Source organism: Sphaeramia orbicularis, chromosome 12, assembly GCF_902148855.1.
Source record: "Sphaeramia orbicularis chromosome 12, fSphaOr1.1, whole genome shotgun sequence".
Classification (NCBI taxonomy): Eukaryota; Metazoa; Chordata; class Actinopteri; order Kurtiformes; family Apogonidae; genus Sphaeramia; species Sphaeramia orbicularis.
This window is the reverse complement of record NC_043968.1, coordinates 22,965,822-22,993,358: the sequence shown is the minus strand read 5'-3', so window position 1 is coordinate 22,993,358 and position 27,537 is coordinate 22,965,822. Positions and strand designations below refer to the sequence as shown.

At 39.1% G+C, this 27,537-nt stretch overlaps 2 protein-coding genes across 3 annotated transcripts; one reads left to right on the top strand and one right to left on the bottom strand.

The window, feature by feature from the left end:
• The first annotated feature begins 123 nt into the window (after nucleotides 1-123).
• psmc2 (proteasome 26S subunit, ATPase 2) lies at nucleotides 124-4,819 on the top strand. The gene is made up of 12 exons (XM_030148681.1): nucleotides 124-298; nucleotides 601-638; nucleotides 748-829; nucleotides 938-1,037; nucleotides 1,527-1,658; nucleotides 1,789-1,861; nucleotides 1,995-2,090; nucleotides 2,270-2,434; nucleotides 2,522-2,609; nucleotides 3,258-3,460; nucleotides 3,566-3,662; nucleotides 4,553-4,819. Exons 1-12 carry the CDS (start codon nucleotides 229-231, stop codon nucleotides 4,708-4,710), a joined length of 1,302 nt encoding a protein of 433 aa, XP_030004541.1. The 5' UTR covers nucleotides 124-228; the 3' UTR covers nucleotides 4,711-4,819.
• slc26a5 (solute carrier family 26 member 5) lies at nucleotides 4,790-25,934 on the bottom strand. 2 transcript variants are annotated; one of them, XM_030148677.1, is made up of 18 exons: nucleotides 25,755-25,932; nucleotides 24,292-24,583; nucleotides 21,805-21,944; nucleotides 21,484-21,594; nucleotides 15,208-15,386; nucleotides 14,737-14,901; nucleotides 13,620-13,855; nucleotides 13,348-13,495; nucleotides 11,552-11,665; nucleotides 11,230-11,307; nucleotides 9,932-10,027; nucleotides 9,150-9,256; nucleotides 8,264-8,333; nucleotides 8,077-8,169; nucleotides 7,112-7,210; nucleotides 6,660-6,866; nucleotides 6,519-6,573; nucleotides 4,790-5,694 (listed from the first exon to the last, which is right to left on the bottom strand). In XM_030148677.1, the coding sequence occupies exons 2-18, from the start codon at nucleotides 24,450-24,452 to the stop codon at nucleotides 5,555-5,557; spliced, it is 2,199 nt and encodes a 732-aa protein (XP_030004537.1). In that variant the 5' UTR covers nucleotides 24,453-24,583; nucleotides 25,755-25,932; the 3' UTR covers nucleotides 4,790-5,554. The 2 variants fall into 2 exon arrangements, with proteins under 2 accessions (XP_030004537.1, XP_030004538.1); XM_030148678.1 differs by lacking the exons at nucleotides 4,790-5,694; nucleotides 6,519-6,573; nucleotides 6,660-6,866; nucleotides 7,112-7,210 and adding an exon at nucleotides 7,419-7,991 and having other exon boundaries at nucleotides 8,047-8,169; nucleotides 25,755-25,934.
• Nucleotides 25,935-27,537: the final 1,603 nt, after the last annotated feature.

Sequence of the window (27,537 nt, the reverse complement as noted above, 5' to 3'; positions counted from 1 at the left end):
AGTCATTAAAACTGTATAGATTTATTCTGATATTAATAACTACGATTTACAGCTACCCTATCATAAGTTGCGAAAATATTATAATTATTGTACGTTCTCAATAACAGTCCGACTTGTGCTTCCGGTGTCTCGCACACAGCGGCGGAAGCGTAAAGCTGCTGTGTAATTGTACTGTTGAACTGCCGAAGCAGAGCGTTTTTGTCTTAAGTGTTTGTCCCGAGTTTAACCATGCCGGATTATTTAGGTGATGACCAGAGGAAGCTTAAGGAAGATGAAAAAGATGACTCACCTATCAGAGGTATACCTAAAATGTCATAATTGTTTTAAACCAGTGTAAGAAATAATATCGGTAGCTAAATTGGAACGTCGGTATTAGCCGTTTAGCTAACGTTAGCTCAGGTCGGTAAAACAAACTTCCTTTTTACTTGACAAATAAAAGGCCCGTTTTTGAGTAGGGTTATTATTAACATTGTTACTGATGAGAGCCAAAGAGAAACTGAAAGTCTGAACTATTAAAATAAACATTGTTGAAGGGGCATCGGATGCTAGCGGCCCACTGTTGAAGTGCAAACTCATGATGTGTGTTTTTATCTTCGTCAGCTTTGGATGAAGGGGACATAGCCCTGCTGAAAACATATGTAAGTGCCTGTGCAGTCAATCAGATATATTGCAGTATCGTCTTTTATTGATTTTAAGTTTTTCTAGTTTCGGCCAGTAGTTTTAATCCGGTGTTTTCTGTTTGTTCAGGGTCAGAGCACCTACTCCAGACAGATCAAACAAGTAGAAGATGACATCCAGCAACTGCTCAAAAAGATCAACGAGCTCACAGGTGGGCGATGAAGCTGTAAACAACGACATAAACATGTCCCACATTTTCTCAGTAAACTGCGGACTTCAGACTGTGTTGTGTTCAAGGTTCTGTTGTGTCGTCTTACAGGCATCAAGGAGTCAGACACAGGCCTGGCCCCACCAGCACTCTGGGATTTGGCTGCTGACAAACAGACTCTGCAGAGTGAGCAGCCGCTGCAGGTGGCAAGGTAATGCAAGCCATGTCTTAGGACTGTGGAGGGCTTAGGTGCTATGACATTATTAGACTTAATATGTATTTTTGCCAAATTTTGGACTATTTCAGTGTTGAAGTTTATATGGACTTTGTATCAAAGATGGTAAATAAATCTCAGCAGAGTTGTTCTATTTCCTGCCTAAGTCTTATGGAACCCATGCAATTTAGGTGATGTAAAGAAATCCACTATCTTCTGAAGTTAAAGCATTTATATTGTCAGATCAAGAACAGACATAACAAATCTAAAACTTAAAAGCATAAATAATGTTATTAAGAAGTCCTTGACAATTTATGGGTTTATAACAATAGTGAATGTTTTTAAAAAGATGCAAATATGGTAATGAAAAGCATTTTGAATAAACTAACATTCAACTTTTAACATTTTTGTAACCTTCATGTTTTTTAATCTTGTGGGAGTGAATGATTCACTGAAGTTGAGAATTATTTTTGTTTTATCTACTAGGTGCACAAAGATCATAAATGCAGATTCGGAGGATCCCAAATACATCATTAATGTCAAACAGTTTGCTAAGTTTGTGGTGGACTTGAGTGACCAGGTGGCACCAACTGACATCGAGGAGGGCATGAGAGTCGGGTAATGCAAATACATGATTTAACTGTATTAGACTTAGATTAGTTAATTTTTTTAAAGCTGCTGTGGCTATGTGAAATCTCTTACATTTATTGATTTTAAAGCTCTGCTTTTGTCACTGTTGTTCTTCCAGTGTTGACAGAAACAAGTATCAGATCCACATTCCTCTGCCTCCAAAAATTGACCCAACTGTCACCATGATGCAGGTGCGTGTACAAGAATGGAGTCACTCACGGACAGGCATAAGCCATTCATAAGCCTGTAGGAAAAACGTCAGCATCAAGACTGAAAATATAAAAAAAAAAAAAAAAACTTATGGTATAATCTCTGTTCCCTCAGGTGGAGGAGAAGCCTGATGTGACCTATAGTGACGTTGGTGGATGTAAAGAGCAGATTGAAAAGCTGAGAGAAGTGGTTGAGACCCCACTGCTGCATGTGAGTGCTCATTACTCACATTCACTACATGGACATACACATACATCCTTAATTTCTTGAGGGATCTGCCCAAGGGATCTGTAAAGTTCTATCTAATTTAATCATACATTATCCAGTTTTATAGACTGAGCTCCTGCCTGTCTCACATATCTACTCGTTTTGTCTTTGTTGCCTTTCAGCCTGAGAGGTTTGTCAATCTGGGTATTGAGCCTCCTAAAGGTGTGCTGCTGTTTGGGCCTCCTGGTACAGGAAAAACCCTGTGTGCTCGAGCCGTGGCCAACAGGACTGATGCCTGCTTCATCAGAGTCATTGGCTCTGAGCTAGTGCAGAAGTATGTGGGAGAGGTGAGTGCACAGAGGAGCAACTGCACAGACTGTGAATGTTAAACACTAAATTGTTGTTCACGTTATTATTATGTTCATTGTTCACAGGGAGCCAGGATGGTGCGAGAGCTGTTTGAAATGGCCAGGACAAAGAAGGCCTGTCTCATCTTCTTTGATGAAATTGATGCAATTGGAGGTAAGATTCAACCCAGGCAACCACTTACCTTAAAGAGGCATTAACCTGAGTCTCACTTATAAAAAACTGGCCATGTTGTAACACGATTAAACCAACACAGAATCATTAACCACTGGACAGACTGTGTTCAGCTCAATAAGAATGTATTCAGAACACTTCCAAATAGCATATTGGGACATGGTGTGTGGGCTTATGAGACTTTGCCCGTTATTTTCATAACACACATAAACTACTCACATTCACACAGTTCCATACAGTCATTTAGCTGAATGTCAATAAATTGAACTATGTGACTAGTTTTTGCTTTAAATGCCATCAAGTCCAATTTATTTATGAAGCATATTTAAAAATAACAACATTGACAAAAAGTGTTTTCAAAAAACAATTTTATTCATACTTTGTTGAGTTCTGAAATATAAATAAAATAAAATTCATAAGAATCCTAATTTTAACAGGTGAATACCTGCAAAAACAATGTTATTGAAGATGAACAGATGAAGCCTGAATCCTGATTTATCCAACTGAATTTTATTTTTAAAAAATGTTTTGTAAGGGAACTGAATTGTTGAATAATTATAATCCCCTGGTAACACATATACCGCTAGATGGAGTGTGTAACATGTGCCTTTTGTTTTCTGAACCTGTCAGGTGCTCGTTTTGACGACGGAGCGGGAGGAGACAATGAGGTCCAGAGGACGATGCTGGAGCTCATCAACCAGCTGGACGGCTTTGACCCTCGTGGAAACATCAAAGTACTGATGGCCACCAACAGGCCCGACACACTGGACCCGGCCCTGATGAGACCAGGACGTCTGGACAGGAAGATCGAGTTCAGTCTGCCCGACTTGGAGGTGAGTTGGACCCATCATTATCATGACAACACCAATACACAATTATTAGACACAAGTCACAAAAGCATGTGTTTGGATTTATATATTTTCTTTCACCTGTTTCAGGGTCGCACACACATCTTCAAGATCCACGCCCGCTCTATGAGTGTGGAGAGAGACATTCGCTTTGAGCTTCTGGCTCGTCTCTGTCCCAACAGCACCGGTAAGATGACACCACAATAACCTCTGTCTGTTTTCAAATCCTGTCAACGTCCAGCCAACACACTGATCTTTTTCCATTTAACTTTTCTTTTTATCATTTTGTTCTGATCATTCCAGATTGATAGGAACTTTTGTAAAGTATTGAACATTTCTAAAGAGTACTGACTTATGTTTTACTTCCTATAAGTGTTATTGGTGTGGTTTCACCTTACGCACTGATGAAACAGATAGAGTTAAAGTAGTTGGTTATTATATTGATGTTTCCATCTGAAGGTCAACATCAGTGACACCAACTTGTCACGGTTGTTACTGAAGTTTTCAGATGACCCCCCAAAAAAAACAACTCATAAATTTACCTACTACTAGAATTTATTTGGCATTTATAGAAACCTTTGAAAGCAGATTCATGTTAGAATGAAGCTGTAAGTAGGATAACAATATTTGAAAGTGTTTTTACCCCTTGGCCAGAGGGTATTGTAATCATTTTGTTGTCTGTCCATTCAACAACATAGTCGCATTATCTGAAGAATGCACTGAGATATCTGTACCAAATGTATACTATGGATGCATCTTGACATGGAGCAGAAGCCTATTTAAAACAGGTCACCATGACCTACTTTTTCAAGGTCAAATGGTGACATGCCCTTTCAACGATGTAATTGCTCTATTTGGCCAAGGGGTATTTAAAAGTGCACAGTATGTTAAATTTAAATTCTACAAAAGCAAATTTAATATCATGCGTTCACATCCTGAAAACTACTTTGCAACACTGACTGAAATAGTTAGCGACACATTTCCATAATACATGAAGACTCATTAAATTCTCAGTGCTGCAGTTTTAGTCATGAATTTCCAAGATGTTCTGTAACCAGGATCTGTGTTTCCTGCCAGGTGCTGAGATCCGCAGTGTGTGCACGGAGGCAGGCATGTTTGCTATTCGAGCTCGCAGAAAGATCGCCACAGAGAAAGACTTCTTGGAGGCCGTTAATAAGGTCATCAAGTCCTACGCCAAGTTCAGCGCCACCCCAAGATACATGACTTACAACTGAGTGTGTGAGAGTGTCCACTTCGACTTTTTACTGTCACAAGAAACAGAAAACTGAGTCAAAAATATTCTTTTCATTGTCATTACTTAAAAATAAAGTTTATTCCACATGATTCTCTGCATTGAATATTTTCAAATTTCCACATGGCGAGTGTGAAAGGCATCCTGTGTTTATATATTAACATTAATAAAGCTTTATAATAAAGGGAAACACTATATTAAAACATCTCCACCTACAGAAAACACCTCAAACAGCAGTGCAAATGTAGCCACAACTACAACAATGATGTGACACTGCAAACTGGTGGTTTGAATACATAGTTACACTGAAACACAGATAAAAATGGAACACACAAATACCCCATAGGTTTAAGATCTCAGTAACGAAGAACATCTGATACCAGCATGGTACAGAGAAGCAAACGTCTCTGCAGTTTCCAATACAAACCAGAGTCATAAAAGTCGTTTGAGCTTCATCACTCAGACAGGCTGAACACTGAATTTCACAGACACGCTAAAAACAGTTAAAGTGCCACTTGAAACAACCCCCCCCCTCGCTGGATACACAGGGGTCAGGCTGTAGGAATGTCAGCAGGAAAGTCAGTCCTGATTGGCTACAGTAAAAAAAATAATAAAATGGGAACTTCTTTGGAGTGTTAAATGAGGAGGAAAACATTCACCGACTACAAACACTCCTATATTCAATACGAAGAACTGTTGGCTTCATCTCCAGCATGTTGGCTGAACGTCCTTGGGGAGACGTTCAGCAGTGATTGCATCACCTTTCAGATCTGCTGTGCACATCAGGATGTTACTGGTGCCATCACCGTGGGGACAGTGGTTGTACATCAGGTGACTGGAGCAGCTGGGGGGCCAGGATGTGAGTGCTGACAGTGCAGCACGGCATCGTGGACAGTCGGGAACAGCATCTCTGGGGTCACGACCCCAGTGAAGAACTGTAAGGTGTCCAGCTCAGCCAGAAGACTTCCTTATGGATTAAAGAAGGGACAGGATCAGTTTAGAAGATATATATAAATAAAAAAGATCACTTTGTGTCCTGGCTCAGGGAATTTAATAACAAAAACAGGCCTGCTCACACCTCATTTCAGAATACACTATATTTCAGTCATTGTGCTTTATATTTCATGATGGTGGAGAAGCCGTAAAAACAAAAATAACATCCTGTTTTGGACACAGAGCATACTGTACAATAGGACAGTACAGTACCACAACAAAAAATATATAAATGAAAAAAGGGCAAAACTATCTAGAAATAAGGCAGCATGGACAGTAAGAGTTATACAAAAACAATATCCTCCTGAGTCTCAGAAAACAAAAGGTTTTGGTTTTCACATTAAATACTTGCCTTGATTAGAAACAGCACGATGCAATAGTTTTTTCAGATTTTATTTTATTTTTATGGAATATCCTTTGCAGTGGACAGTGTTTTTGTTTTGTTTTTTGTTCATTTTTAAGTAAAGCTGTGAAACTCTTGTCCCCTACAGAGGACAAAAATGCACTGCTGGATCTCAGGAGGATATACTGTTAAAAGAAAAAATAAACCCCACAAAACAATTACCAACAATGACTGTCACTAACAGATTATGTACAAGTAAAGAATGGCAAAGTTTTTACTATCGGTAATTAATCCCCATTATGTCTCTGAACACCACATCCAATGTCTACAACCCTGCTTTCTTCAACACACCCCAAATAATGCCATATGTGAATTTTTGTTAAGCAACGCTAAGAAAAGATAAAGAGACAAATGTTCCCACATCAAATAAAAATCCACTAAAGCCTTGGACTTACTGTTGCAGCCAGCTATAACCACTTGAACATCCACAGCTGCATATTCCTTTATGACCTGCAAGGACAGATATACTCAGTGACTCTGGTGCAGAGATTTAATAGAATGTAAATGAAAGAGCAGCAAAAAAAAATAAAAATCACCTGTTTGATGGCTTTGGCTCCCACAGAGTCGATGAAATTCGCCGCTGTCCAGTCCAGGATAATGAAGCGGACAGAGCTGACGGGTTCGATGAAGATGGTCTCCTCAGAGTCGGACTCGCCATGCCTGTCTCCCAGCTGGCCGTTCTTCTGCTTCTCCTCCACGTGGTTGTAGGATAACAATTCATGGGTCACACCGTGCTGTTTGTCCTTCAGCCAGTCATTAAAACCGTGTTATGATGAGAGGATTAAACAGGCCACTAGTCATTTCTGGCAAGAGTGTGTTCTTAAAACTACCACTGGGGGGCCTCGAAGATCTAAATCTACTAAATCTCACCAAAACTCAGACAGTCATTAACATAGTAGAACTCCACAAAAAGTAACTATGTAAACAGCAAACAGAAGAGAAGGAGCAGACACAGGAGGTCTGAGAGGTGAGACTGTAGTGGACTCACCTCTACACGTTTCTTCAGAGGTGAGCTCTGGCTGCTGTTCGCCATGCGTTTTTTATGAGCTTTCCGGAAAGCTTGTATATGTTCAGGGTTGACACCTGTCTGTTAAGACAACACCAACAGAATATGTAAATGCATCATTGGGCCATGGGAAAAAAATGCCCTGACCTTTACCTTTTTCAGTTTTCAGATATTTTGTAGATATTCATTTATTCAAAATTGTAGAACAATGTTCAGCAAGTTAATTTAAAGGAAATAATTGTCCAATGAAGCCCTATCCAAAATGCTGAAATAGTTTTTTTTTTTTTAATGTTTTTATGGACATGTATGTCTCCAGTATAATGGCACTGGTAAATTCTGTCTATCCTTAACTGGTATAAACCGCATCATGAAAAAGTTGATGTAAATGTAACCTGTGCATAAGTTTATGTACAAGCTTCAAGATGAAACAGTTACACACATACAGAGGTAACATCTGCTTTTGCTCAGAAATAAAAATGTGAGGAAGAAAAGCCTAGAAACCAAGCCCAACTTCTTGTTCCTCTGTTTCCTATTTTCTATAAACAGGATTTTGTGTTGGTTTTCTCCACTGTATTGAAGTGTTGATGTTCTGAAGAGGACAAACTACTACATACAATAAAAAGTCTTTGGTATTACATATACAACCTAAGACTTGAAGATACAGTATAAAGTCAGTAACAGTATAAACATAAACTGTTTTTCATCATTTAATCGTTACATGCCCCTTTCAAACCCTTGATACACCACTCACACAATCTCAGTGGACACAGAATTATATAATCCTCCTGTCATCCATATTTGGAGAGTGTATTTGACCCCATCAAAATGGCTTCACCCACAGTTCTTCTGTCACATGCTTCACACACACACACACACACACACACATACACACACACACACACACACACACACACACACACACACACACACAGAGCAGCTAAGATTACCTTCTCCTTGAGACTGTTCACATAAAGGTCACTGTTGGCAAAGTAGATTGAAGAGTTGGAGTGGAAAATCTTAATCCCCTCACATTCAGTGGCCTGGAAACACAACACAAGACGCAGGTCGTTACAGCAGCACTTTGTGGGAAAATTTGCAGCGAGACAGAACTGTTTTGTCTTCTGCCAAACTCACCTCTTCATACTCATCCACATCATAGTACAGCCCAGTACCGGGAACATGGCCCAGGACGGCACTTTTAGGACTGAAAGACAGGTAAATATAGCACAGAATTCACATCAGAACACAAACGGTCAAGATTATCCAGAGGAAAGTTATAGAACTGGTCAGTTTATTCTACAGTAAACTGGTTTTAGTGTTTGCACAAGCAGCTGAATTGTCATCATCTGAGCATTCTCTGGCCTTCATCAGCCAATAACAAGTAAAATGTATTTAAAAATGTATTTATACAGCATGTGTCATTCCAGGTGGAAATGTGATTGGCTGCAGAAACCATGAGGTAGCATGAAAGCATGAAGTTGCAGCTAAAATAAAACAATCCATTAACAAACATTAACATCATAAAATCTAGACCCTCAACTGACCTTGAAAAGTCAATGATAAATGATACAGAAAAAAATCTATAATACAACAACATTAAAGCAGTGTATGACTTTCATCATACATTTTTTTCCAACCTTTTGGACCTGGTGGACTATATAATTTTACGTTGTAGCAATCTGGCTCATTTTCTTGCCGAATCTGTGCGTCTCTGCATGGAATTCCCATTCCTACAATGCACTTCGCAACAAAACTTCCAAGCAGACAAAAACAAGTGGACTGTCTTTATGATGGAGTCATCTTCGAAGTTGTTCACTGTGAGGGAAGGGATTCAGGTGCATAAGCACGGAAAGACTAATTGATTAGTGATAATTAGGCTATCACTGGGGTTTTACGAATTTGAAAAAAGAATTGTGATGAGTCATACGCTGCCTTAAATAAGTTGATAAATATAAACAGTGGACCAAGATTATAAGAGGAATAATAACACATAACACAACACAACACAACTCCCCAGTACCTCTGTGTCCTGTAGACGACAGTGAGTATGGTGAATGTGATGGCCACCAAGAGGCCATAATCCAGCCCCAGCAGCACAGACGCTATGAAGGCTGTCATCCAGATGGTCTGAGAGAGAAAAAGACAGCGACATGAAAACCCAGGCATCAGGTGTCAAATAGAGGACACAAACTGCAACATCCTCTCTTCCAAACCATTTTGTCACACATTAGCGAGTGACTGATGTACAATGTCAATATACAACACAATATCCTGAACTGGGGAGGACAGCTCTCCAGTATTTTGTGTTATAATACTGGAATGACTTATCATAGTTTAAAACTAGAAACTATCATAGCCCACTAGCATCTACTTCTAACTCTTGTAACTGTTTTAATTAGCTTTAACTAATTCTGTGTCTATGTGTGTGTGTGTGTGTGTGTGTGTGTGTGTGTGTGTGTGTGTCTGTGTGTTTGCTGCCCTGTTTAATTGATCCATTTAATAACATGTATGCAAATATAGATGTTGTACTGTGGTCTCTCTTGCAAATTAAATCTTGATCTAAATGAGCCAACCTGACTAAATAAAGAAAATAAACAAATGAATCACTGATAAACAATACTTCCAGTAACCACCATTAATACGACACATTAATAAATGTTTATGGCCCATCTGCACAAAATGATGTTTATCTCTTTGAACAACAGCCTTTACTGTTTTAATTACATCAGTGATCCACCTACTAATTTATATATTTATTTTTTAAGTGTAATTTATTTGCAGTGCATGGCTTGATGCACTGACCAGTTCGATCTTGCTGGTCCTCCATAGAGCAGGAATGTCTCTGAACTGCTTAAACATCCCCAACAGGTTCACCATGATGATGGCTGCCAGCGCCGTCTGAGAAATACCAAAAGAAAAAGTAAAGTAAAATAAACTTTATTGTCCCCTGGGGGAAATTCATCTTAGGCACAGTGTTACATATCATTGCCTCACAGACAAGATAAAAGACATCATCACGTGGACACATTATAACAAAGACAGTTAGTCTGCCATATAAACCAGACATGGACTACACATGATAATCACAACACAGAACATATAAAGACGCCTAAAGCGCAGGGAGAGAAAAAAGTGCTAAGTGCTAAAGTGCTGTGTGTTTGTTGCACATTGCTCTATTGCACTAGTTCTCAATATTGTTCAGCAGCTTAATGGACGCTGGGACAAATGATAATTTGAGGCGGTTGGTTCTGCACTTTGGCGTACGAAATCTTCTTCCTGATGGAAGAAGTTCGTATTCGGAGGACAATGGATGAGTCAGGTCTGAAGAGATTTTTGTTACTTGTTTCATGACTGACTGGTTATACAGATTATCTACGGATTTCTATTCTTTCATACCTATAATCTTCATTGCTGTTTTGTGCATATTGGCCAGCCTGTTCTTCAGTTGGACTGATAAGTTGCCATACCAGGCTGTGATGCCATATCTAATGAGGCTCTCTAAGATATTCATTCATTCATTCATTCATTTTCTGAACCCGCTTTATCCTCACTAGGGTCACGGGGGTCGCTTGGAGCCTATCCCAGCTACATAGGGGCGAAGGCGGGGTACACCCTGGACAAGTCGCCAGTTCATCGCAGGGCTGAACATATAGAGACAAACAATCACTCTCACATTCACACCTATGGGCAATTTAGATTAACCAATTAACCTATTAGTGCATGTTTTTGGACTGTGGGAGGAAGCCGGAGTACCCGGAGAGAACCCACGCAGACACGGGGAGAACATGCAAACTCCACACAGAAAGGTCCCACCCCTCGTCGACTGGTGTTGGAATCGAACCCAGGACCTTCTTGCTGTGAGGCACGTGTGCTAACCACTGCACCACCGTGTCGCCCGCTCTCTAAGATAGCTCTATAAAAAAACAGCATAATCTGCTTGCTGACCCCATACACCATAAGACTCCATAAGAACACAAAGGATAAATCAACAGAGGAACACAGGACGATCATTATAATTATTAGTTTGTTTAGTCCACAGACAGGATATTAAATACATCCAGACAGACAGCTGCCGAGTCTGTGTCATCAGCTTCACCCACCTGAGGTAGCGGCTCGAAGACGAACCCGATGGCCACCACCACTAGCAGCACCACCATGGAGGCCAGCAGCCCTGCAATCTGAACACATGACGCACAACAACTGAGTCAATATTATCTCATTATCATCCTAGTTTTACAGCACCAACTAATGTAATGACAGGAAATAAATCAGTCACACCCGCAGGTGAACTGTGAGTGGTCTAAGTGTTAGACTGGGTTTGAATAAGGGTGAGGTTTTCAGATGTCGTGGTTACATTGAGGGTCAGAAGCCGGAGAATGCCTCATGTCCTAACAGAGGTGTGTTGGTGTGTTTGTGTATGACCTGTGTTTTTCCTCCAGTGCTCTCCTGCACCAGACTTCTTGACATGGAACAAGTGATGGCAAAGGTTTGGAAGAAAGAGCTGATGAAGTTACACAGTCCAAGGGCGATCAGCTCCTGAAAGCAGGACAACAAATTATAATTTTTGGTAATGATCATTTAGGGTAATAATCATCATACACAGAGGAGTCTACCACAGATGATGAACAGAAGGTATATCCCTTTAACCTCCTACTGCATTCTACATTACTTCCTTTACTTATCTACTGTACTGCAAAATGAGCCTACTGATTTGGTCAACCTGCTTTTCCCAGGACAGCTCAATGTTTTCATCTCTACAGAGAGCTGAAGTTCCAAACCTTCCAGAGTGTCCCATGGGACCCAACTTCAGAAAAAATATTAATAGTTGTCAGTAGTGAGACAAAAATAATTGTTTTGATCCTGTTGAATGGTGCCACCATTTACATGTGATACTTGTCAATTTAAAAGCTAATGTTAAATGTCAAGAAAGTTATGTTTGTGATAAAGATATTCAAGAAACATCTAGTTTTGTGTTGAACAGCTGAGTGGACTGCATCTCAGGTCACATGTGATACACATCACCAACACCAAAATGGCCCGTGGTTTGGCATGTTACCTTAATCTTCCAAAGTTTGGTAAAAAAGTACTAAAAGAGGAGAAAATCACAACAAGTCTGGTCACGTTGAAGCAGCAGAGACATGTTCAGTGACTCTGACCTGATCGTGGAGAGAGACGATTACAATGACATCACCCGAGTGACTTTCTGGTATGAAAAAGGTTAAAGGTCAACTCGCTTTGATAACCCCATAGAGAAATTCTATAAGTGTATTTTACACATCCAGATACACACAGAGTACCTAGCATTAGCATTAGCAGTTACCATTTAGACGTAGTAGACATTGGGAGCAGCGAACTGCCATTAAAGACAGTCAGGGACCAAATTCAGATCTTCATCATACCTGTTTTTTTTTTTTTTTTTTCATGGGTCTTTAAATTGGATGACCTGGAGTAATCCCACATGGTGTGGAGAGAACAGGTAAAGTCAACACAGAAGGCATCTGACTCTGTCCGGACTGAGAATCAAACCAGGAACCTTCTAGCTTCTAGCCACCGTGGTGCCCTTCAGTAGTCTTTCTATGTACAGTCTACTCTCGTTAAACCGCCCGCCGTTATACCGCCATTTCCGCTTATCGCCATCCGCCAGCCCAGTTCCATGCACAAACAACACTTATACCATTGATTTCCCGACCATTATACCGCCAGCGTCGCGGCACGGCACCTCCGAGGTGCGGCTCCCAGTGTTGTCTTTTCCGTGGAAACCGGGTCGAAATGGCTCTTTGAGTGTTAAAGGTTGCCGATCCCTGCCTTACAACATAACAGAATCAAGATTTATTTAGAAACGCAATTAGAACGGGTTAACGGAGGCAGCATAGACATCATATAGTAAAGACATGCACATTATGGACGCAACCCGTTGTAACGCCATTTTCGCTATACCGCCAATTTGGCCGTGAACGGAAGTTGGTGGTATAACAAGAGTAGACTGTACATATTTTCACAGTCTAATAGTTCAACAGTTTTACCAAAGAATGTGACTTTCTTGACTTGCAAATTTCCCTTTAAAATTGACAAACATCATGTGTAAATTATGGTATAATTCAAACAGGATCGAAAAGTAATTGACTGTAATGGAATTCTTTTTTCAAGTGATGTTCCATGGGGAATAACGGAAGGGACAGGACTTGGACTCTCTCTCAGTCAGTCGTTTCCAGACTCACCTGGTTGCCGTCCACACTGTATCCATGCTTTAGGGCAAAGATCTTGGCCAGAGAAATGCCCATTGAGAATCCTACGATGGCCACAGCAAAGGCATCTGTGACCAAAGTGGGTAACAGAGAGAAGTCTGGGACGGCAGGAGGGAGAAGCCTGAGAACAGATAAGAAACAACATGTCCAACCCACTGTGTAATCATATATTTAATCTCTGAAATATTCACTTTCATGTGGAGACAAAGACAAAAACTACTACAACTAAAACATTTGAACCCTACCCTGTTGGTATGTTCCCGACCACATCCACCTTGTGTACGCCTGACAGCGACAGGCCGTATGAGACCCCTGTGGACACAATGACCACGATGATCTCCCCTGGAATTGGAATAGGCAGTTTTTTCTTAAAACGCTCGTTGAGGACTTTGATCACGTACAGGAAGATTAGGCACGAGAGGCCCAGGAGGAGGGTGGTGATGTTGGTGCTGGTGATATCACTGAGAACCGCTTTGACACTCTGAAGCAAAAGAGACAGAAAAGTGACACTGTAAGAACCAGAAAAGAGTAGTTATCATTTACTTATTATTATAATGCTTGGAACTCTTTGTAGATGCATCCACACATTTCTATTAGGTTTGTCGGTCTGATCCTTAGTTCTCATCATGTAAAATGTTAGGTTAACTTCTCTCAGTTTCTCAGATTAATCTGAAACTTGAGCTGAAAGTTGTTATAAGTGAGATACCACTTGTGCCAGGACAGTTGTTGCATCGTTGCACTTACAGTTCTTATTTCATCTTCTTTATGCATCACACAAACACTTGAGAAAAAACTAGACCTCATGGTTGTGACTATGTGCCACAGTCAAGTTCTAGTTCACATCTATCTCTATCCAGAATCATGAATTGTATCATTTATGGGGAAGCCTTTGATGGATGTAAAAATTTATGATGAAATAGTTCTCAATACATCCGGCAATACATTTTTGTCCTCTGTACAGAACAAGAGTTTCACAGCTTCACTTAAAAACAAAAAATGATGTCCACTGTGAAGGGAATTCCACAAAAAAAAAGAAAAAAGAAAAAATGTATAAGAAAAAAAGTGTTGCATTATGCTATTTCCAATCAAGACAGTCATTTAATGTAAATATATGCATTTACTTTCCTGGGTCTCCGGAGGATACTAGCATTAACGGTTGCAGTAAAATACATGCCGATTCATGTAGTGACCCAAAAACATAGCCCTGGCTATCATCAGTGTGGACCCTTAAAAACACACAAAAAAGTAAATTCTGACAACTCCAGGGATACTCCTTTAAGCCCTTATAGAGACAATATTTTTATGTTCCCACATAAGATACCCCTGGTGGCAGAAATTACATACTGTTTTATTAAAACTCACATAAATAGCAGAGAGAGGCCCGCTGAAGCGCTGCGTTTTCACCCCCAACAGGTACTTGAGCTGGGAGACGACTACATGCACAGCCGCTGCAGTGGTGAAGCCTCGCACCAGAGGCTCTGTGAGGTAGATAGCCACAAAACCAAACCTGAGAAGACCTAAGACAAACTGAAAAAAAGTAGAAAACAGTAAAAAGGTAAGGTAACAGCAGGTCATTTGGTTTGTTTCAAATACAAACATAAATCAAGATGTGGATGTGTCAACAGAGTCAGGAATCACGCTGTCTTGACTAAACAGTGATTTCTGAGCGTGAGAAAGATCTGTATAGTCTTACTGTGATGTTTTAAATTAACACCAGCTGCTCTGTGAGGTTGGAGGCAGATAATAATACAAAACAAACAACATGTTCGTGCACCAAAACACTAGTTTCCGTGTCTCTAGTTTGGCTGAGTGTGGTGGTGTTTTGAGGCTGACCTGAATGATTCCCACTAGGGTTGTGAGCACTACAGCCACCTGGACCCGTTTGGCATCACGAGCCACCACGTCTAGATCTGTAGTATTGGATCCATTTACATGTAGCGTGTTAAACATAGAGTCTGGGGCTTCCCTCACCGCAACGCCCCCGATCATCAGACTTATCACAGCAAAGGTACCTGCAGGACACACAAGAACAAGAACACAATCCAGTGTCATCTGTCTTTTTTTTTTTTACACTGGTTAAAGAATCATCACCTAAAGCTACAGGCACCAAAAAAAAAAAAAGAGGGGGGGGTTTATGAAAATGCATCCCTTCCTTCTGCAGTTATTCTCTCTCTGGCGGAGTCAAAACATAAGATAGATGACCTGATAATGTCTCATGCCGCCATGGAAAAGTGACACCAAAATATCACGGTTATGGGAACTACCATGCTGCTTCTGTGTGTAGTGGTAATGTCACATTGAGATCCAAGCTGTCAATCACATATTTAACCCCCATACTGCTCTGATATCACCTGTGTTTGACTAAATTATTGTTAGTATTGTTAGCCTATAAACACTTGTTTTCAGTCAGTTCCTTATAATTACATCACACTGAAGTGTAATGATGCAATTTTACCCACTAATACCAAGAAGTACAGTGCACTGAAGCTTTAAATTAAAGCACCAGCCTCCTGTTTCAGACTGGCTTTCACTAGTTGTCTGATAAACTCAAACTTTACAGCTGATATAAAGGTTTGAATTCTTTCTAGATTTTAGAGTAGCCAGAACCAGGTTGATGAGAGTAATCCTGCTGATCACATCAACTCGGGACAAAGAAGTACATTAAAACAACGCATGATCCTGATCAGAGTCAAACAGTGAATTATGAGATAGTTAACTGAACTCTCTGTGGGACGGAGGCAGGTGGCATTTTGAGCTCATTATGGAGTCAATGTGAGATCACTTCAGCTATGTGAAAAGGCTGCTGGCTTTAACTCAAAACAGAATAAAAAGCAACAAATCAAACATTATAACACTGGGCAAACCCAAAGATTAAGTAAAAGAAATACTGAGAAAAAGGCTGAAGGATGGTAATCCTTAATCTCCAGTTGTATAATGAAGAAACAAGAAAAGGAACCACAATGCTGGCATGGTAAACATACCAAACACTTGAATCCAATGTCCATGTTATTATAAAATGAGACAGCTGTGCCTCCAAACTATTATTGAGAATCAGTCTTTGCTCTGTACAGACATGGTCAAGTGAGCAGGAGGTCCAGGATTGGCTACATGCTATAAAAACTAAGTTTTTCACAGCATGTAATGTGAAGGTATGTTTTAGTAGTTACAGTCACGGAAAAAATTATCAGATCATCAAAAGTCATCAGAAACACTGGTTATGCAATCAAGTACTAACTCCTGTGTGCATCCTGTGACTAAAACAGACAGAAAAGAAAACATGGAATGCCTAAAAGCACTGTTTTTGTTTTTGGCAGTACAATGCCATAACTATTGATGTAAGAACTGAAGTGATTTTGGTTATTATAAAAAAAAAAAAAAAAAAAAAAAAAAAAAAAAAGGAAAATGGATAGATATCAGCTCTTAATTAAACTCTTATGAGCTATTTTTGTTGTTATCATTATATTTGTCCAAACACATGTACCTTTAATTGTACCAGGCCTTAAAATGAACAAGAAATTGAAGAAAACAAGGATGGTCTAATTATTTTTTTCTGTGACTGCAAACATAAACTACAGTTAGTGCCTCTGAAATCAATATCTGTCCAGGCTCATATACGGAGTCAAGTGTTCAGATTAATATAATAAAAGATATTAAGTGTGAAAAGCATGAATGTGTTAGATACAGTGTCAGTGCTGAAGTCGAGTTGTGCCCCAGTAAAACGGCCTCAGCCCTGGATACATGACTCCATTCGCTCTTTCAGAAGAAACTGTTGAAAGGTGGAATGCCTGTGGAAGTCAACACAGCCAGAGGTTCAACGACTCCACCTAAAGGAACATAGAGCCACTCTAAATGAAATGTTGAGGAACGCCAGGACCCAATATTTCTTTCTCAAATCATCTCTTTAAATAAGAACAATCCTAGGGTCTTATTTAACACCATCAACTCTCTGCTCTGACCTGCTGTCCCCCAAATTCCAGTACACTATAAAGCAGACAGCAATGAATTCCTTAATTTCTTTGTGGATAAAATCAGAGACATCAGGGTGAGCATTTCCCCATCGTCTTCTCCTTCTTCAAACCCTGTTGGTGTATTGTGCTCACCTTATAACTGGTTGTCTTTTAACCCTGTGACCCATCAGGACATCACTGCAGCACAAAATGAAACCCTCCTCATCTCCTACTGATGTCCTCCCTACCAAAACTGTCTTCAGTGCAACTGCCCCCTCTGTTGTCACTTTGATAAATCTTTCACTTTAAACTGGTATAATTCCTAGCTTTTTTAAACCTGCAGTTGTGGAACCTACACTTAAAAAGCCAACTCTGTAACCATCACAGCTCAAAAATTATAGGCCCATTTCTAAGCTTCCTTTCTTGTCCAAAATACTAGAGAAAATATTGGAGGAACTTGTAGTTTTTTTGGAGGAAAATAATGTCCTGGATAAATTCCAGTCTGGTTTCTGCAGAAACCACTCCACTGACACTGCCTTGATCTGAGCTTCCAGTGACATTATGATGGCAGCTGACTCTGGTGAACACACAGTTCCTGTTTTATTGGACCTTTCATCTGCTTTTGACACAGTTGATCATAGTATTATGATTACCCAACTTCAGGAACTAGGGTCACCTGGTTCTGTTTTAAAATCGTTTGTTTCTTACCTCACTGGAAGAAGTATTAACGTACTTGCAAATCAGATTTTCTCTGAAATGGCACACCTGACATGTGGGGTACCACAGGGCTCTTTTATAGGGCCAATTCTGTTTGCACTGTACATTCTTCCACTGGGAGAGTAATTAGCCAGTTTAAAAATGTTTCCTATCATCTATATGTGGATGATATTCAGCTGTGCTGCTCCTTCAAAGACTCAGAGCTACATAAACTGTCCTCCTTAATCAGCTGTTTGACTTGCATCAAACAGTGGTTAAGTGACAACATTCTACAACTTAACTCAGACAAGACTGAGACTCTCGATTATTGCCCTGGAAAATCAGCTCCCCTTAGTCAGACATCACCTGGGTTCTCTAGACTTGCCCATCCAGTTGAGTCTTCAGAATCTGGGTGTTGTTTTTCACTCAGCAATGTTGCTTGAGCCTCAGATAAAAAAAAAAATAAAAAAAAAACTAATAGGGAACTGCTTCCTCCATCTGAGGAACATTTCCAAGCTGAGAGCATTGGGGTCAAAAGCAGAACTGGAGATGATCATTCATGCTTTTATTTCTTCCCGCCTTGACTATTGTAGCAGCCTCTATATTTGTCTAAACCAGAAGGATCCTCATAGTCTTCAGGCTGTTCAGAACTCTGCTGCAAGGCTTCTAACTCACACCAGTAAAAGAGCACATATCACACTGATTTCAGCAGAACTACACTGGTTCCCAGTTCTTTCTAGGATGCATTTTAAATTTTAGTTCTTACTTTTAAAGCTTTAAATGGCCAAGCCCCTGTCTACATTTTAGAGGTGCTAGAATTGCACAACCCTCCACGGGCTCTTAGATCCTCGAGTCAGTGCCAGCTGATTATCCCCCGCACTCACTTATAAAAACAGAGGGGATCGGGGCATTCCAAGCTGTGGCCCCGAGCTGTATGTTTTTATACCTGTGTATTTATCTGTGTGTTTTGCTGCCTTTGTATTTTACTTCTGATTTTATTGTAAAGCACTTTGTGAAACCTCTCTGCAAAAAGTGCTATATAAATAAACTTTATTATTATTATTACTATAAATGGTAATACTTATCACTGTAAGTAACAGAAACATATGGTCTTCACTTACAGACTGTTTTAAAAGAGGAGTGGGTGCTGAATAATGGAAGAAAAGTCATTTTAGAAAATATGATAATTGAGATATTGACCATTTGGTTAAGCCTCATTATTTTATCCTATTATATTTATATATGCCAAGTGGATCGTATGGCCAAAAATGAATAAGGCCACAGTAACTTTGACCTTTTGCCAAAATCATCATCATTCATTCATTCATTCTCAAGGCCAAGTTAACATTTCAGACAAATGTGAAGAAATTCTGTCACGCCATTAAGTTCAATAATTAAACATACTTAATTTCCTGACTTTGATCAATGCAGAGAAATAACTAATGATGTAACAGTATTAAACACTGCATTTCATATAAATGCAAATCTCTCTAAAACATACTACACTCAATGGATGGCATTATGTGTGTGTGCACTGTGTGATGACTTGACAACATTTAAATCTCCAAGTTTGCAAAGATAAAATCACCACTTCCATGGGGCTCATGGTATCAGATTCAGGTCTTTAACAAAACATTATTTAAATATCTGCACAAGGTTAGAAATTTTATACAATACATGTGTTATCAGACAACAAACTGGGACCACAATCATGCAAGTTTCAAAAACCTCGAAGTTATAATTCGAGTAGAAGTAGACCTTTACTTACACAACCTACATATTATGCTAAAAGCTTCACTTAATATGATCAGTCATCCAGACACAGACTCTCCTATCAATGTTGGCCTTTACAGAGCAACACCAAACCAAACACCACCTTGCCCAGTACAACTGATTCATCCACACACTGCTCCTCAGCCTCACTGGCTTTCAGTCTAACCGCTGCCAGGTGTCCGAATGTCCACTGTATCTGTGGACTGTAACTTGATCATGGGTGTGGGGTCGTGACTTTATCCTGCCCAGTGCTCTAACAGCAGCAGGCCTGTTACTCCCTCTCACTCTGCCAGAACTCCATGGTCACGATTACCACCACAATTTATGAGAAATTCCGGTCAGAGTCTAGTTGAAAGTGAAGACAACAGTGTCCTGTTGCTCTGTTGAGATCAGTTCTTTTGTTTAAAAAGGTTAAGTGGGTCTGGTTTTATCGTGCCTTCTGTCTGACAGACTTAAAGGTTATGGCTGACATCTGAGATGACTTAGAACCTTCAAGGAACAGAAAGGAGCTGGATGGATGGGATGAGAGGGGGGTTTGGGGAGGGGTAGGATCAGTGAAATTTCACCCTGCTACTCATATCAATGCGTACAATGATCACATATAAGCATAAATAGTTAATAAACATGCTTTCTCACACACATTTTTATTCTTCATGATCTATGTAAGATTGTGAATTGGGAACAATGTCACCTGTCACCTGATCACATACTCACAGTACTGCATGTGTGTGTCTGTGTTCACACGAAAATAGATTATGTACCCAAGTGTGATTTGAAACTGCAAATACACTCTGGAGAGGCTTCTACAAGGTGCTTGCTTTTTATCCAAATAAATATTCCAGGCTAGTTTCCAGACTTTTTCAAAACCGCAATTCCCCCCCCCCCCCCCCCCCCCCCCCCAAGACCTTGACTTTTTTGTACTTTTATACTTGCGTACATACCTTTTTGGTTGAGATTGTACCTGTTGTGTGTAGTACAAAAGATCATGTATGAGTGAATAAATGCATAATTCAGAGTAAATGATGTTTTACTAGCAGAAACGTTTTCAAAATGTATGAAAATCACAAAAGTGTATGGATATCACACAAACAAGTTTCACTTGAATCATTCCAGTACTGACCAGTTAATGAAATCATATCAGGTTTTTTATATTTCATAAGTGTTACAAGTTATGCTTCCTCCAACTCCTTATCGAATATGCAAATGAAGTCATATTTTGCTTGTGCTTTCAAGTTTGTATATCAAGTAAATTTTTCATGTTTTATTGCAACCTGTTTTATTTCTAAGGACTAAAGTAGGATTACTTTGTTTTGCTACATATTCCAAATAAACTGAAACTAACTAACTAATATGCTTTCCTCATGTGTTTCTTATGTTATAGGATTATGTGCCTTTGAGCATACTCTAAACTTCGACTATGAGAGAAACTTTCTTCCATTCTTTATTAAGATTTTCACACAAAATTCCAGACTTTTCAAGGTCTGGAAAACAGCGTTTCAAAATTCCACACTTTTTAAGACTTTCAAGACCTGCGCAAGCACCCTGCTTCTATAATGAAAACAGAGGTGGTATCTTTGACAATATTTGGGACCCTGCACTGAGGTTTTTTCAAGGTAAGGGTCAATGTGGTGTATTGAAGTATTGTATTTTACTGCTTTCACAGCTATAACTCTTTTATAGTCTTTTCACTCACCTATGGATATGTGTCTAGATGTCCCAAAGAAGGTGTAGAGAAGCACGGGGTAGAACGATGAGTACAGACCATAAACTGGAGGCACCGCCGCCAGCATAGCATAGGCCAGACCTGCAGGCCAGAGGGGAGAAAGTGGAAGATGTCAACAAACTTTCAGAGTCACAGATAGAAAAGCAAACACAGTGTGAAGCACACAGCAGCCCCTCAGGAGTTGGCAGAAGGCCCAACGCACCATTAACCCTCATGTCATTCCAGACGCCTGGCTTAGCTCGTGGCTACTGTTAAACACAGCGGTGCTGTTGGGACTGTGGGAGAACTGACCTTGAGGGAGCTGCACGACTCCCGTGCTAAGACCTGAGACCACATCCTGGAAAAGGTACTGCTTCACAGGATACGAGGGCAGCCATGTTAGAATGGGAAGGAAACTTCGAACGGCTGCTTTGGCTCGCTCAGATGAACACCTTTGAAAACAGAAAAGACCAAGCATTTTTTAAGAAATCATTTGGTTAAATCATAGTATCTCATCACCAGATTTATTAAAGTTCAGGAAAATAACTTAAACTAAATGTAAAAAAACCAAAAAAAAAAGCCCAACAAAACAAAACACAAAACAAGTAGTGACAAGCAATAATTACATAACGTCAAAAAACAATGCACCCAATACAACTTAAAAAGGCAAAACTGAAATTAAAATCAGTTTCCTTTTAGTCCCAATGTTAACGGTTCACAGGGAAATAAAAGAATAAAATGGATCTGTGCAGCATTGGACCAATGATGCCATGGCTTTATAAACCGCATCTGATGTTATACATTCTGTCAGCAGCTACAATAAATCAAGGTTTTCCTTATAATACCAGAAAAACTATTCTAACAATGAAACTAATTAAAAAGTAAATCAAAACAAATACTAAAACTAAATAGAAGCTAAATTAAAATTAATAAACTAAACTAAAATGGCTCATGCAGTCATAAAACTTACGAAAATGAACCTGAAATCAAATATGAACCTGAAAGACTAAATACAAATAAAGTATCACAACTCATTACTTGAACTTAATAGCTACAATAAGAAAACAAATTATGTCCTCACACTACTTCGTATAATCATCTTTATACCCTCAGATTAGACACAAGTTTATGAGCGAACACTGATGAGTCATTAAGGCTCACTTTCATATTGATTTTCATGTTCTCACAAAGACCGAGGGCCAAGATCTAGAGGAAGGTGTGGCTTGGAACAGACTTCATGATATAATGCTATCTGTCAATATGTGACTGACTCTCAAAGGCAGGGATGAAATCAGCATCACAGTAAGTCAGTACATCGGACAGGATGTGAAAATGAGAGCTAATAAAACAGTCTGCCGGTGACCTCAGTAGTGGACAGTCTTCACAAATCTATTAAAGCCTACGATGGAAATGGAGACCTTCAACTGCCTACAGCCTCACTCTCAAAACTCATTTCTTTCTAATAAGAAAAGCATTTTAATCTCACTAAAACCATGACATTATTACTATACTGATTGGCTGAAATTAATCAAACTTGATGGTTTTCTTCTCTATGCAATACCTCAGGGAGAAATGCATTAAAACCTTAATGACCTGGCTAATGACAAGTAAAATAACTGTAGCTCACATAAGCAGCAGGTGATAACTGGTAGTACAGGATTATTATAGAGAAACCCAGTGATGACAATGCTTTGTTTCATGTTATGTTATTTAAATGTTATGTCTGAAAATAGGGCACAGTAAGGGGACTACGAACATGGTGGGTAAAAAAAACCCTTTCAGATAGACTTATTTTGTCATTTGTAGCTGATACATAACTGTCTGGGAGTCCTAAAACCAACTTTACTATTTCTAAATGATGTCTACAAAAAAAAGAGTCGATTGATTTTCTTTGTTCTGAAAGACTATATTTGATGTCCACATTTAAATTTTTGTCTCATACTTTACTTGCACAGGTGAGTACTGGTTTATATCTCAACCTTATTGATTATAGGTTTTAAACATTATACTTGTTCACTCCAAGCATGATATTGGGATAGTACTAAACCATTTGTGCTTGACAGGTAATTTTGATTACCAGCCTAGAGGACTTGAGAATTTACCCTACGTATTAACCATAATCACTTTACCCTACGTAACCAGACTTCCCTTCATACTGATATCCCCCAATCCTACACAGATTAATTTTTTTTTTTCACCAAAATTGCAGGAGTTCCAGTCAACAATATATCTGACACTACAGAAAAGTTAATTTTGGCAACTTTTTCACAAAGATTTCAGTGAAAATGGCTGAAATTGAAAAATGTCTTTGCATGGCCTCAAAGCACTAAAAATACCCTTTCCATCCATGTATTACACTTCTGTGCCAGATAAATATTGACCGACTCATTATCATCCGAACATTTTTTTTTTACCCTACATAACCACTTGATCATGCCCAATAGCAAAAAATACAAATAATACTTTCTTTGACACAGAGGTCGTATATGAGAGTAATCTATCCTATCAACATACAAACTGGAACCAATGACTGACATATTTACCTCATAAATGACATCAGTTATTTACCAATTATCAATGCTATTGGAAATCAAATTGAAAATACAATGTGCGTTATCTATGTAAAGATAATTTTTTTCAATACATATGCATATTTTTATTCATCAGTGTAATCACCGCACACAGACTCAGAGCTCTACTGACTTTTCGCATGTTTAATTACTTGTTCTCTGACTTTTTTTGGTCCACAATAAACAGATTCAATCACATATTAACAACAACATAATGTGGAGAACTTACTGGAACTGCTGTGCCAGCTTCTGTCGCAGTCCAAGGGACTGCTTGTTTTTTCGGTGGAGAAGCTGAGAGCGGACAAAGGGTTCATCATATACAGGACGCTCTATGTGATATGTGAGCTCTGACTGTGCGTCATCCCCGACTGCTGCCTCTTCTTGCTCCATTGTATCAACTGGAACCGTATGTTTTTCAGGTTTGATTGAGTATTTCTCCCACTATTTCTTGTGTGTCATTGTCCTGGCTGGTATATCTTCATTCCATCACCGATGATCAGTGTCACTTGCACTGCTTCAACCTGCACAGAGGGAAAAAGAAAACAAGACCAGGCACATTAGCCACACAAAGCATGATGACTTTTTATCTCACTGCTACGTCACTCTACATTTGGAAATCCAGACAGGGAGTGATGATAACAGGCCAGGTTCGTGTTTGTGCATTTCTATGCTGATAAGCCAAACGTCACTTGTACATGCAGGGCTGATGACTTGGCCAGATATTTTACCTCATTTTTAAACAAATATTTGTTTTTTAGCCAGTTAATGGAAGCATGCTTATGTATGTTACTGGGACAAAGTTTGCAATAGACGTCTTGGTCCCTCACTTCAAGTCAGATCACATGTTTTGTCAGTCCAGTCTTCTGCAACTACATTAGACTGGTTTTATTCACCTTTATGCTCGGAACATGTGACATAAAGACAAACACATATAAACAAATAACATTCCTGTCTTGTTAGTTAACAGTATAATCTGTACATGGTGTGAAATGCTGCCTTCACAGTCATGGGAAATCTTACATCTAATATAAGTGGTGGTGTATAACTTGAAATTTTTTTTATAATACACAGAATAGTGAGTACTGTGATGCTGTAATAGTATGTTATCTATGTGTACAACTACAGTAATATTTCACAAAATGTATTTTCATTGTATAGGATTAATGTTAAATGATATTAACATGCCCTTTTCGATGTTAACTGTTAACTCCTTCACAGAAACAGAAGCCATTTAAAGTAGCTACGCAGATGAATGATAATACCAGTGTTAAGGGGCTACTGATGCTACTGTAGACGTGATAATCTGTAGTGGACACACTGGATTAGGAGGATATTTGACTATTTGCAGTTTTCTTCCAAATCAAACAGCTGGTCACGTTACAACAGTCACACATTTCCCACATTTCTATTTCACAACTGTGCCTTCAGCTTTCTCCCAACCGTCGCCTTCTGTTTCCCGTTTCCTCTTCTGTTCGTTAGCTAGCTAACACGATTTTAATAAAAACTAAACAGTAATTGAAGGGTTTTAATTCAAATGTGAGCTAAAACTGTTTATTCCCAGTGATGTTGTAGTGTCAGGACTCAGTATCCACAGCTCCACTGTGAGATAGGAGCCTTTATCTGTGTCTTTAGTCTTTACTGTCCACATTTACAGCCAACACACACAGATGCTAGTAGCATCGAAGCTCTTACCTCCGTCCTCCTCCGGCTTCTGTATTGGATGAAGGAGAATATGGATTTATTATCTGACCTTATCGGTTAAAGTTTCACGAACAGCCACGTCCGGGAGCTCTTACAGATCCACACACTGAGATGTTCTATGCGGCAGATGAACCACTACTTTGACTTTACTCACGACACTGTTCAAGGGCGACGACGCTCACGCATGCGTGTTGAGGCCCTGGTGAGGCCTCTATAGTCCCAAATAATAAGATTAGACTCGTATTTGTACTGTATGTTTCCTTTCTTGTTTGGAAGATGTCTGATTTTCGTAGGCCTAATGAATACGGTTTTTTTTTTGTCTTCTTTTACATTTAAAAAAATTTCAAGAAATAAGGAGAAATTAGGGGGAAAAAACTAATTAGGCTGGCCTGAACTGAATTTTTGTCACTACCTCAAAATAGTAACGCAGTTCACTTTGATTCCTCTGATTTCTTTGTCAAAGAAGCACCAAGTTTCACCTCTTTCCCTCTTTACACCTTAGGGCAGGGATGTAAAACTCCACATACATCCTAATTTGATCTTAACCCATAAAGACCCACAAACAAATTTTTCTCGATATTTACCCTTTCTTAAATGATTTATCACCATTTATTGTAATATTATACTCTTTATTTTGCACTTCTTCAATAAAAATCTGGTGTTTTTCAATGTTCAGTTCACTGATCATGTAGATTTTCATTGAAGCTCAGATAAATTCAAAGGTTATTATGTCAAAAACAGAGAAAACTGAAGAGAGGGACATTTTCAGCAAAATATATCATTAACTGAACATAAAACAAATGTCTCCATTCACTGTTATTGATCCAACTCCATGGGTTTTACTGGTGAATCAGTGTTGTAAAAGATGAGGGTTTCCATGTTCACTACGGAGCCTCTGAACATCCAAATGGGTCATATCTGATGACCATGAAAAGATGACAAACTGTATTTTATACCAATTATTTACATGTATTGATAGGATTAGTGGATAAACAGGTATTAAACAGTTTAGATCAGAAGATGCTTTTGGTTGACGATAGATGTTTGGGTCTTTATGAGTTAAATGACCTGGACCAGTAAAATAATATAATAGCCTATAAATAATGACAAATCCAAACTTTTCTCTTTGTTTTAATGCTAGAATTAAATCATGAAAATGTACATTTACAAACTATCCTTTCACCAACAATTTCAATAACCTGAAAAACTTGTAGTTTCTTCAGAAAATTAAGCAATTAAAACAATATTATGCCGCAGTTTGTCATTTCTACATGTACTTTGCGCATCAAAGTGACTCTTTAAAGACAAAAAACATTTAGTAAGAGGCATAATATTGTTACAAATTTGGAGTTGGAAACTACAATGAGTTTGACACCTTTGACTAATAACATCTTCATTGTAATTTTTGCACTTTGCAAATTCATCCCGGGCCATATTTTTTGACACCTTTGCTTTAGGGGAATTACCTATGACATATTTGCAGTGAAGTGTTGACTACATCAATTTACTGGAAAAGCTGAAAAAGCACACGATCAAAACATGACAGTAAACTATCAGCTGTGCAGCTGAATTTATTGTCGTGGCTTTTAACAGCGTAAGTGAGAATGTTTTGTTAGTTACTTGTTGTTAACATGCATCCATTGTTGAGATCCGAGTGAGACCTCTTCACCTCGTGTCGCTCTCTGGCAGGTTTGGGCGGATGATGAAGCAGAGCCGGCCTGACGTCATCAGTCACGTGATTTCATTTTGGGTTTTCTGTACGTGATAAACGTCT